General features: G+C 38.0%; 1 protein-coding gene across 2 annotated transcripts in view; it reads right to left on the bottom strand.

Annotated features, from left to right (window-relative positions):
• The window catches only part of LOC149236232 (Cyclophilin-like peptidyl-prolyl cis-trans isomerase family protein), a 200,194-nt gene extending 188,280 nt beyond the window's left edge, over positions 1–11,914 (bottom strand). Inside the window, exon 1 of one of the 2 annotated variants that reach the window (XM_089372338.1) lies at positions 11,580–11,914. In XM_089372338.1, coding sequence (XP_089228464.1) covers positions 11,580–11,746 — 167 coding nt within the window. In that variant the 5' untranslated portion in view covers positions 11,747–11,914. The remainder of the gene's footprint in view (positions 1–11,579) is intronic. The other variant, XM_089372337.1, reaches the window with a different exon arrangement.
• Between the last annotated feature and the right edge of the window lie 524 nt (positions 11,915–12,438).

Genomic DNA, 12,438 nt, shown 5'->3' with positions numbered 1-12,438 from the left:
TCCCAAGACGAGAGCCCAAGTAGGTTCTCAATCATTGTTAATGATGAACTAATTTGATTGGGAAAATTTTGTTTGTGTCATTTTATGAGATCAGTTATCTTATTTTTGCTTTCGTTGAATATGGTTGTGTAAGTTATTCAACAAATCTCGCTTTTGCTAGGTTAATAATTTACTGGTGCTAGGTTTAACAGCGATTAAATGAAGGAAGCAAAGACTTATAAAACAAGCAAATTTTATTGTGGAGTTGGTTTTGGGGGTTTTATTCCCCATTGCATTTGTAATATGTTCTTAGGCTTGAATATTAGTAACATGAGTAGTTTGGTCCTCATCTTCTCTTTTCTTCCAACATTTTAACTTTATCTTATTGCTGCAGCAATTCCCCTGCTTAGTTAAGTTTATTTCTCTAGGCCAATTCAGTGTAGGCTTGCACAGACTTTGTGTAGAAGCAAAACACCAGCTTGCCCAATCAAACAAGATCTGCCAGTTGTGCCATCTTTGGGATGTTGAGACCATTGTTGAAGAAATTTCCATTAGCAAAAAATCACTAAGGGTCCATAATAGAACTCATTGACATCATCAGCAAACCATGGCAAGCATTAAAAAATACAAAATAAAGTCAATATGTTGAACACATAAACCAAAAACAAGATAATATACACACCTTAGTACATAAATATGGAAAAGCACTGAGATATATGATGTGGTGGATGCCAAATAAAAAATCATAAACCAAAGTTGATACTGAGTTATGAACCTTGATAGTTGTCCAATCAAGGACTCATAAATGAGAAACCAATACAACATGACATCAAATATATAAATGTATCCCATCATCATGAACCATCTGCAATGATAAATTTAATAATTTAGTATCAATTCCCTCTCCCCCTTTTACAGGAAAAGATCATGGCTTACTTACTGCTAAAAGGTATTTCGTCATCTATCTAATGTCGATTAGTGGGTGTAGATGTATCAATCCATGTAGAAGGTGGTGTTGTTGTTGCCACATCACCCTTCATGCTATCGAACTGCTAATTTTCCCCCATGCTTGCTATTCCTACCATGCCCCCTATGCCTATTTCTACTCTTCCTCTTGTAACCATTCAAGTGCCTCCTCCATAATAGGTGCCTTGTACTCCACCCTCCACTCAGATAATATGTTAATATTGTCTAAGGAAATGGTATCCACACCTAGTATTTTCTCCAACTGCCTCACCCACAGATAGTAGTGGACATTATCAAATCATTAGGATATTGGAAATTGAACCTATAATAGGGTCATAATAAATTCAATGAGTCCTGACGGTCAAAAATTATAATAATTGCAATTGCTTAGTTGAAGTTCTAACCGGTTGTGCTTCTTTGAGCGTATTTTTCCAGACACACTCCAATTCCTCTTGCATCTTGAAGCACTACAGGTTTGGCTAAGGGCCCAAATAACAAATTTCCATAAAATAGCACTTTTACACAATAATTTTGTTGAGTATGTGTTATATTCTTTACATTACTAGCTCCATGAGCACAACTATATTTTTGCATCAACTTTTGGTGGTTTTCAACACATGGTTTTTGCATTTGGCAGTTCTGTGGCACATGGTGGTTCAACCCATGGTTTTCTAATTCTAATTAAGGAATTAAGGTTGTAATTTAATTCGGGTTAATGAATTAGGGGTTTTGGATGCCACGAGACCATTTATATTGTATTGTAAACAACGAAGTTGATTGATGATAAAAATATTAGAGGTGCGGCTCTAAAATGTTTGCTCATTTTCCCACTTTGGATTTCCAAGGTACATCTCTGTGTAATATGTGATTATGTTAAAATTGGAAACTAGGGCCAAACTCCATGTGGGTCATCTTATTAATGGCCGCTGATATTTTTCTTGGATCCCTCTCATCGAGAAGTGTAGGATTGATCTAAAGATCATCCGATCCCGATAAGTATTCATGGAGATATGAATTTATTTGTGTTATGGGACAATTCGTCAAGGTCGGCCAGCAACCAAATAAACCCCACTTGTGCTCAACGTTTTAGTATAAATAGAGGTGCCTTGAAAGTCATTTGGACACACATCCTCTTGGTGATCTCTTCCTCTCCACTTGTCTTTGGGTTTTGGTGGGAGGAGAGATCTAAAGAGGATATGCTGCCCTAGAGGATGCCCTAGATCCTAACGCTATCATGGAGGAGATTTTAACGCAGTGAAGGAAGCCTACATAACGCAGCAAGGAGAGATCTAATTGCTGGTCTAAAAGAGAAGCCCTACACTGCCCTATACGCAGCTCTATGGGAAGCCCTACGCTGCCCTATACACAGCTCTATGGAGAGCCCTACGCTGCCCTATACGCAGCTCTATGGAGAGCCCTACGCTGCCCTATACGCAGCCCTATGGAGAAGCTCTATGCTGCCCTAACCGCAGTCCTCCAGGTGATATAAAGGAAGACTATTCAAGCATGCCCCAGTCACAGCCATGAAGGAAGGTCTGAAAGCGGCTTGTATGACATGAAGAAGAGTGCTGAAGGGTATACATTAAAGTCTGTCCAGCAAGGCAGCATATGTTAGGACTATGTTGATAATAGTACAGTCACTTGGATGGAGAAAAGGGTGTGAACTTGATGAAAGTTATGAACAGTAAATTCTATGAGAGAAAACAGTGATGATACATTGAAGCAGCATGATGTTGGAAGCAGCAGATATATTGCAGCAGCATGTTGATGGATGTTGCAGCATGATGGGTACAGCGATGAAGTGTATCATAGCATAATGAGGGGCAGCACAATGGTGAGGTACAGCAGTATGATATAGCAAGTTCATAGTGCTGCTAGTATAACACATTGGGACAGCAGCATGATATTTAGTGCAGCAAATTCATGGTGTTGTTATGGTATAGCAGTGGCACAATGGGACAGCCATGACATAGTGCAGCAGTGGCACAACGGGACAGCCATGACATTGTGCAGCAGTGGGACAATGGGACAGCAAGCATGTGCAGCATGGTGCAGCACGATGAGGTGCAGCATGATGATGAGATGCATCACTCTGATAGGTGAAGGAGTCACCTTGGAGAATCAATTGAAGCGGCTTGTCTTCCACTGATCTCAGGGATCATCTTCTTAGAGATGAGCTATCTAGATAAGTCAAAGTGTTGACTTCTGTTGTAAATGTACTATCTCTCTCTCTCTCTGTGTTGAACTATTGAAGAACATATAAGAAGAATTGATCAAGGGTTTCCCCAAATTGGGGTTTGTCCCTGGCTAGCGCCACATCTTGTGTCCTCTTGTCTTGGCTTGTCTTCTACGATTTATATTTATGTTCTATCTGCAGTTTACTTCAATGCTGATGTGATTGCTAATCTGGAAAAGATATTGAGCTAACTATGAAAATTTAAATAGATTGCTCTAAGCATAGAACATACCTAAACTTAACATATTACCATCATTTCACTTTTTGGTTTATTAAGAATCTATGTATACATTGCAGATCTAAAACTTACAAATTTCACCACCAAACATCGACAACAAATAAGAAAAAATCGGCTTAAATTATATTTCATTACAGTGGAAAAAAGGAAATAAAAAATATATATATATAATTCAACTTTCAAATAAAACACGTAATTAAAATTCTAAATTCTAATGGCTTATGTGGCATCAAAAATACTCCTTTCTCAAATAGCATTGGCAAAACCAAATAGTCTACTATCATCCCAACATATCTCCATCTCGCATTTAATTGTTCTAGAAACATATACATTAGGTACCATCCTTTGTAGACATGTAAGGAAGACTTCCATAACCTCCCCATAAAAATCAAGTTTACATGAATAAGCACAGGCAAGGTTGAGGAAAAGTGATGTTGCATGAATAGACAGATGGAGCATCTTTACCCATCAACTACGAATCAAATCACAAATCATTATGTATTTTTCATATTTGAGGGCATCCTTGCCCACATAATAAGATTGGATGCCTTCTTTGGCCCTATTTATAGCCTCATACAAGTAGCCTATTTTGAGCTTATCCCCATCAACCAGGCGAGAAGCAACAATGAAGAAAAACAACATCAGTCTTGATCCTCCTCCTTCCAACTCTTCTTCTCGAGTGCATGTTCTTTCTACTTCTAGCTTTCGTTTAATGTAACATTTACTTCTTCTAATGTGTGGCTTATTGATTCTATATGTAATGTCCTAGGGTGATTTTTCCCTTAGGATTACTATTTTGGCCAGGGTTTTATTTTTCTTTTTAATAACTCAATCATGAAATATGTCCATGCATTCATATAACGAAAAGCAACAGTTTATGTGATGCACAATTATAATAATACAATTGTCAATAAGTTGGGCATCCGACAAACAGTAGAAACAACTAATGATATTGTTCTATATTGTTAACCATATCATGACTTTATTGAATTAAGGCTTCTGTGATCCATATCAACTTTGGGACAAGTTTTCGGTGACAATGAACCACACTTGTTGGTTTGAAACGCGTCGACAAATGAATTTTGATGTGATTATTGCCAAAAACTTGTCTCAAAAATATCATGACTTTACAATGGACCACGTAGTATTTGGGCTGACTGCTCACAGACAATTCCAAATCCACCAGTATATTCTAAATGCAACACAAAAATCTCGTAATCCAATCCTCTAAATATAACTCAGTACTAGACTAAGATTCCACTACATGTTATTGTTTTGTTACATATGCTTAGAATTTACGCCTGGGGATATCCTCACGCTGACCTGATTTCAGGCCTATAAATACCTGGGTATGACGATGTTCACGTGTTTGGGCACTGTAGGATATGCCTTCTATTGCACTGCAACTAGCACTTCGATTTAGAGAGTATTGTAACTTCTGCGACAACAGATTTTGCGACATCCATGGTAATTATTTATAAAAATTGTCATCACAATTGGGACAGAGATTCACCAAAAAAACCCTTCGATCCAATATCGTTTCACACCTCCGAGAGATTCTTGGAAACAGCATGATCCCTTATGGACCTGGCTCACGGATGGGCACCCTTGGATGATGTTTCTCCTTCTTCACTCACTCGACAATAGTCGTTGCCCTGGTGAGCAATTACAATAATATGAAACTAATCCAAAAGTTGCCACTGGTTAGCTTATGCGAGTCAAACTAGATAACCCGACTCGAATTTGCACTGGATCTCTACTTCCCTATACCTTTAACACTCTACGGACTCTCTTCTATTACAAGATCCAAAACATCAGTTTTGTGGTGACAGCCCTAGAAACCAATTATTTATTACAGCATATGATTCGATCTATCACCAAACTCCACGAAGATAAACACAGGGAGACTCACTCCACCTCAAATCACCAGCAATGTCACTACAGGAGCCCTGGCTTGTTACAACAGTGCTTCAATAGTTTTGGTTTGTCTTGCTTAATCTAGAATACTCGGTTTTCTTCAAGAAAATGTAGAGCAAATCCGAATGCCCTAATTTTAGTTTGTTCATAATTTGTTTTTTCTTCGCATCAGCTCGCATAGCCCAAAAATGTTCACAAATGCACTTTAGGAAGAATTTGCATGTCTTGATGAACCTCCTCAGACTAGAGAATCTTGTGCCAAAACAAGTAGAAAATAGAAAAATAAAGAGAAAATAATTTTATCAACTAGCATGGAATCTTTAACCACTGAAATTGATAGGAAAAAAGGGGTCTTAAAACCCTCAAAGCCTCAAGATCAAAGACAAACAGAGATGAAATGATCCAATTCAATGATAATCAAATGAAATCAACCCTCATATATTTATAGATTTCCTAGAGGGGTCTCTTCTTCTTAATTGATTGAGTAAATTTTACTCCAAACCCCAATTTTGGGTTTCTTTGCCCAGCTGCCCCAAAACTTGTCTAGACATTGGGTGTTTTGGGGTTTTCCCCTTTATCATTATAGGGATCGATAGGCTACTTCATCTCTTGAACAATTAATTTCTCGAAAACATTATCGTATAGCATTTTATCACATGGCTAAGGATAAAGCCATATTACCTACTCAATTAATGGAACACCAAACAAGTATTTGCTAGTGATGATAGATCTCTTAAGTGTTGTAGGGTCTAGAACAATTAAACTAGATGATGGCCACTTTGAGGATGTATTTTGTGTTCCAAGTCTTTCCTGCAACCTTCTATCAAGGTATGAAATCACTCATTGAAGTGAAGGCAAGCTATAAAATTTTCACCTCGCCAAGGATTTAAAGAATCTCGTGCATATCTTAAAAACTAGAATTGTTAAGAAAGTACACAGGAAACAAAGCTAGGTAAACTCAAATATTGAGCTGAAAGTGGAGTTCACACCTATAATTCACAGTTTTTGCCAATATTTCACGTTGGCTAGAGGGTTATTTTCTGTTGGTCTAGTGGACTATTGTTTTTAATCCTGCTTCCATGGTTTCACAATGTTCAAGCTCCACTTTTAGTTCATCTCTTGCTTAAAGAGATTTGACACCAACAATAGCAACAGAACAAGCTTTAAGCAAAGCTTACGGTAGATATGAAGTCACAATTCCACTGATTGTTGGGACAAACAACAACAGGTTTACAGCCAAGAGATTCCAACTTTGTAAGCGTCGTGGACATGTTTTGCAATCATCAGTCCCCTCACATCTATCCATGCTCAACGTCCTATTCTAAAATTTATCTTGACTGACCATCCGCCTCCAAAAATTAACAATACTACAAATCAAAGTCAGCATGAGGAACCTCATGACTAATGGAAACCTCAATTGTAGCTTATTCCTATGCCTATAGTCTCCCAAGAATGTATTTCATTGCAAAATTCCCAAGCTGCTAAAACAATTGAGAAACATCCAACTCCTACAACGCTACTATACGACAAACCTTTGATGTTGGGGAACCATTGAAAAGTCATCTCCACACTATCCTCTCATGTTTGTTTGCCTTCAATGGTCATCTCTCCTTTCCCCCATTCAAGGTTGCTCTTCCAATCTTCTCCTCTTTTGATAGTTTTCAAAACACCTCACAGGACTTTCTCACGATCAAGTTGCACACTAGCATTAGTAGGAGTATTTACTATACTAGTAGCTAAACAATCTTTCAGGTCTTAATTTATCTTATCTTGCTTCAAACAAGGATTCACTCAACTTCTTGCTTGGACACACCTCTATCAAGTAGATAGGTCTACACCCCTCATTGTCCAACACTAATTTTGCAGTTCATCTAGTTCAAGGTTTGCTTCAACCCAAGCACATGGGCAGAATTCTTTTGCAAAAGTTGGTGAAAATGGTTGTTGTTGTCCAAATGAAAGAGAAAAATACATAGTCAAATTGTATATTTCAAGACCTTTCCAACAATATATGGCACGCCTTCTAACTCCTCGCGATTGAGGAGAAATGATTTTTTTGAATATTCATTATACATTCTACCAGTTGCACAAGTCAGCCCAGCCAATGGACAAGTCAACCCTCAGACCCCCCAGTAGTATAAATATGCCACTCATGTCGTTCATTTGGGCAAGTAATTTGGTGTTCTGAGTAAGGAATAAAGTCTGAAATGAGTACAGGGTTGAGTTGAGGAAGAAAAGGAGGCCAAGCTCAGCTGAGGTAGTTTCTATTGTTATTCTTTATGGTGTTACTCTGTGACAGCCCGAATTCTGTGTTGGTTTTGGAGGCAACAGGTCATAGTGTTGGGTTTTGTTTCCCTGTTTTGGGGTAGGCTAAGCCCATTAAAGGGTTGGCTAGTAAGCCCTATCTGAGCAAATATCAGGCCTGATCTAGACAAAAATCGGACCTAGTAAAAGGCTCGAAATCAAGCCCTGTTACAGGCCTGAAAACAGCCTAAAGTGCAGACCCAAATCTGTGCTTTTGGAGTTGGCCGCAGGCTTGGTTGCAAGCCCGAATTTCATGATGGAGTTGAGTCCTATTACATACCCGAATTATTGAGGAAAACCAAATTCTCCTTAATCAAACAACATTTTTATGCACATATGAGTTAGTGTTGAGGCTGAGATATCCCTAGACAGCAAAGGTGTTTGAGGACCAGGAAGAGTAGGGCCAAGCACAGTGAATAGAGCTAGCCTACAGCTAGGAGTAAGCCCTTGATTGTGCACAGGCTACAAGGCATTAAGGGGCTAAGAAAGCCATAAAAGGATGGTTCAGTTGTGAGAACCTGTGACACCTCAAGATGCAAGATTTGAAGAATGCTTGTGGGTAGGGTATAAACAGTGTGTTGACAGCAGATCAAGTTTAGGACTGATGGGTGAGCAGACTAAGGAACAGAAAATTGAATCAAGAGGAGTCTAGAGAGGACTAGTGCTGAAATAGGCCAAGAACAACAGGTCAAGAACAACAAGAAAAGCTAAGGAAACACTGACTGTTAAGAAATGGCAACAAGAAATTCCAGTTTGATTTGTCCTTGAATTAAACTGAGAATTAAAATTGAATTCTATTCTCATAGCAACTTGTAAATAGTTAATCAAGTTTAATTAACTTAATTAGCTTAGGAATTTCAAGTTGGAAGTCTTTCTGAAGTCATGTAATGTTCTCCCTATATTTTAGGAGTCCAGTATGAGTTTAATTGTGAGTTGTAATTAGATAACTCAGTTTACTGAGTTAAGTTCACTTAAATTAGTTCCAAACTGTTTGTGGAACTAATAGAGAGTTAACAGTCAGGTGGTGCACTAATGCATCCACTAGTGCTACTCCAGTTAACTGAAGACTCCCTCATCAGAAACTCATGCATATCGATTATGAGAAAGAACCAATTGAGACTAGAGTGCAGGGACAGTGTACTATCAGTTGTATGATTTACTGAGTTGTATAGATCATGCATGCAATCATGAACTGAACCTAGTGTGGATTGCGCAGTTTTGGATGCACTGGATTCCCATTAATATGGGTTATTCAGCCATAGGAATTGCGCAAGGAAATAGGGGCTTGGAGAGTTGCAGAATTGGCTAAGTGTTGGCCAAGAGCTTGCTTGTGAGCTGAGGATTGATTACACTGAGTGCTGGGATTGTTCTTGTGAGAACAAACATTGTATTATCATCTTGGATTTCTGATATATGCAATACAGATAGCGGGGTTTTGAGTTGTGGCTTTCCCCAGATAAATATTGTGTTATGTGTCTTTGATTATCTTCCTCTTGTCGATTATTTTTTTCATCGATCTATTGGCTTCCGCTAGTTGAAAGTAGTAGATTCTTGTCTTTTGCTTTAGTACATTGCATGAACTTGTGAATCTATAGGATTTTCTACACTGACGACAGAGCCAAGGACTAGGACAAGACAGAGGAGCAAGCTGCAAGACAAGTGGTTGTGCTCAAGATTGATCGTGCAAACCTAAAGGTGGCATGGTTGGGTGACAACCCTACTAAAGAAAGGCAAGTTGTGTGAACAAGGAAAAATTGTGAAATGTCTTGAAGTAGGTTGGTGCCTACAAATTTGTTGTGTTGGTGCTCAACTAGGGGATTGAAATCTTTTGTAGGTTGGTGCCTACAAATTTGCGGAGTTGGTGCTCAGCTAGGGGACTAAAATCTCCTGTAGGTTGGTGCCTACAAAAGTTGTAAGTTGGTGCTTACTTTGTACGAAGAAGTTTACAAAATATTTACAAAGAAAAATTGTATAAATGTTTCTTACATAAAGATCTGTGCTTCACCCCCTCTCTGTATTTCCAACAAAAGTGTCTCAACTAACTATTGTAGGTTTGGTTGTTCAGCAAGGAGTAAATTCAATAGTTTTCTACTTCAAACATCTTCAGTGCCAGAAATTGTTCCAACCCTAGTTAACACACTTTACATTTAGAAGAATTTATCTCAATTCTAATATACGCAAATACCAGGGTCTATCGTATATACTGTGAAGCCAACTACACAACTCCGGCCTACTATTACATCCTTCATTAGAAAAGGTGTACCATGAGGAAATATAGAAGACAATTTCCTTTTAGTAGGGAGGAAAAGATGAGACTTCATTAGACAAAGTCAAAGTTTGCATAGTTCTACAGACGTAAAGCAGATATTGTGAATACTAAATAGTTTTTAGCTTTTCTTCTTTTATTTCTCATCCAAATTTTCCTTCTTTGGATGAGTTAGATTTTCTTTAGGAAACCAAATGTGCAAGCTATGCATGGCACTTGTGCTAGTCTTGCACATACCAACTTGGTTCTTATGTACTTTTCTATATGCATATACATCTTAATAGTGTATGGTTAGGCAGGCCACGGACACTTGTCTCTCTTGCGTATGTGTGAGTTCATGTTTGCTTCCGTGTTCCTCACTTCTCTGCGTTTCAGATGTAAGCACGCATTGCAAACAAACTTGGAAACGAAAGAAACAAACTAAATTATTAGATTGCATTTCACATGCTAGCATGCCCCCAAGTCCTACTTAAAGGCTACTAGAATTATTTAGTTCCATGTCTTCTTTTGGGCTCTTCATTGCTCTGTTTGCACATTTCTTTCTGGTGCATTGGAATTGCAAAAAAAAAACATATCCAGAATGACCAATCCTAATCCTTGGAGAGTGGAACTGTTAACCATGCTAGGCAACCTCTGAGATTCTGTGCCTAGTGAAATAGAGCGATGATTTCATTCATCAGCTGATCATTATAATAAGTGCTCTAATATACTGTACAATACTGGAATTCAAGAGCTAGGATCATTAGACTCAACAGATTCCACCTAAGCCTAACTGAACAAGTGCTTTCCAGACAGTCTGCCTGGTACACCTAATATATCATTAAGTATTTGGATAGCAATTTATTCACTCAAACAACAGACTATACAAAAACGATCACATACCCTAATCCCATATTTTTTTCAACCTAAAAAGGGTTTTTTCATTGAAAGATGACTCTGATTATCACTATACGGCAAGCGTGCCCTTTGCCTTTCTGGGAGTGTTAGAAAAGAATGTAGCCAGGTTACAATATTCTTGAAAAATCCGTTTGGCTAAGAAGCAGTGGGTGGAAGTGTCTTTCTGCCAAATTCCTCTAGGACTTGCACCTGACCCCAACTGCGTGGAACAGCCCACAAGGGAGGAAACGTGTCTCTGGGGGATGTGAACCTGATGGAGGTATAAAACACCCTTGCTTTACCAACTAACTAAGACCCCATTAAGTAACCCACCTACAAAGGTTTGCTGCGGCTATGCCAGTTTCTTCCAAAAACATTGTCCCTGACTACACCATAGAAACTTTCATTCTTCAAAGCTTAGAAAAGACAAAACCAATAAATTCAATCTTTAGCTGCTCTAACCGATTAGTATAACAGATTTAAGTGTCACGCCAGCATGCATTTAAAATATGAAGCGTGGTGTATAACTACTTGATGGTCAATCTATCTGCAACTATATACTGCAGTATATGACAAGTATTAGTGAGCTATAGTTAAACCTGTCCAACTTCTACCAAATTCTTTGGAAACCAAATTATCGTGTGTTTAAATCTACCTGGCCCTCAATGGGATATTCAAAAACATTCCAATAAATTAGTCATTCGTTTTTGTCCAAGTCTAAAGATTTAATAGCCTGTCGTTAATCTTTTCTGCTGAAGACCAAAAAGAGTAGCAGCGTCTCCTAAACAAGCGATACGTACCGAAAGTTTTCAGCTGTCTTGGGAACAATATCGGCAAAGAGCTCCATCTTAATTCGCCCGGCTGGAATGGTGCCTATCGTTACGTCAAAGAAGACAACAGGATTCTTTGGATTTGGAGGCTTCTGGTGCCATTCGACCACCCCTGCTGCCCCTGCTCCACTTGCCATTTATGTCGATGCTACACTCCGCTCTTGAATCCTCTCTTGAATGATATAATACTCTCGCTCGCTCCTACAAGGGACTCTTATACGATGGGTTCTCAACCATCTCAACAAATAAATATGCAGTCTTAATTATGTCAAGACGTCCAAGATTCACTATGCAGGTGATGTTAATTATGGTAGACCATCCATTGAGATGCTCTCGACTAAGTACAAATCCTCCAATGTGATAGAATTGTGTTGTTTGGATATTTGGAAATGTAAATGGTGATTTTTATAGAATTGTGTTGTTTGGATATTTGGAAATGTAGGCGGTGATTTTTATTAGAGTAGCAGTTAGGTTTGATTTTGCCCATTACCTAGATTACTCCAATAGATTCACTATGGTTCAAGCATAGTGAATCAATATTACTCATTTATTTTGTTTTATGTTGATTTCATTTTGAGTATGGTGGGTTAATGTAATGTATTATATGGTGTGTAAATTTTGGTTATATATTTTTTTAAAAAAAAATTTATTAACAAAGTATTGTTATGGTTAAATATTTTAGAATGTAAATTTATATAATATAAACATAAAAATCATATAATTTTAAAATTGTTTAATAATATTTATTTTCATGCGATTAAAGATGAAAGATGGGAGTATATTTGAGCAACCTTGGTTGTATATTCCTTAATCTATCCAACTACTATTT

The sequence above is a fragment of the Pinus tabuliformis genome, chromosome 8, assembly GCF_031772625.1.
Source record: "Pinus tabuliformis cultivar Carrire ecotype Pingquan chromosome 8, CPIR1, whole genome shotgun sequence".
Lineage (NCBI taxonomy): Eukaryota > Viridiplantae > Streptophyta > Pinopsida > Pinales > Pinaceae > Pinus > Pinus tabuliformis.
Note: the sequence above shows the minus strand (reverse complement) of the source record. Positions and strands in the feature narration are given on the sequence as shown.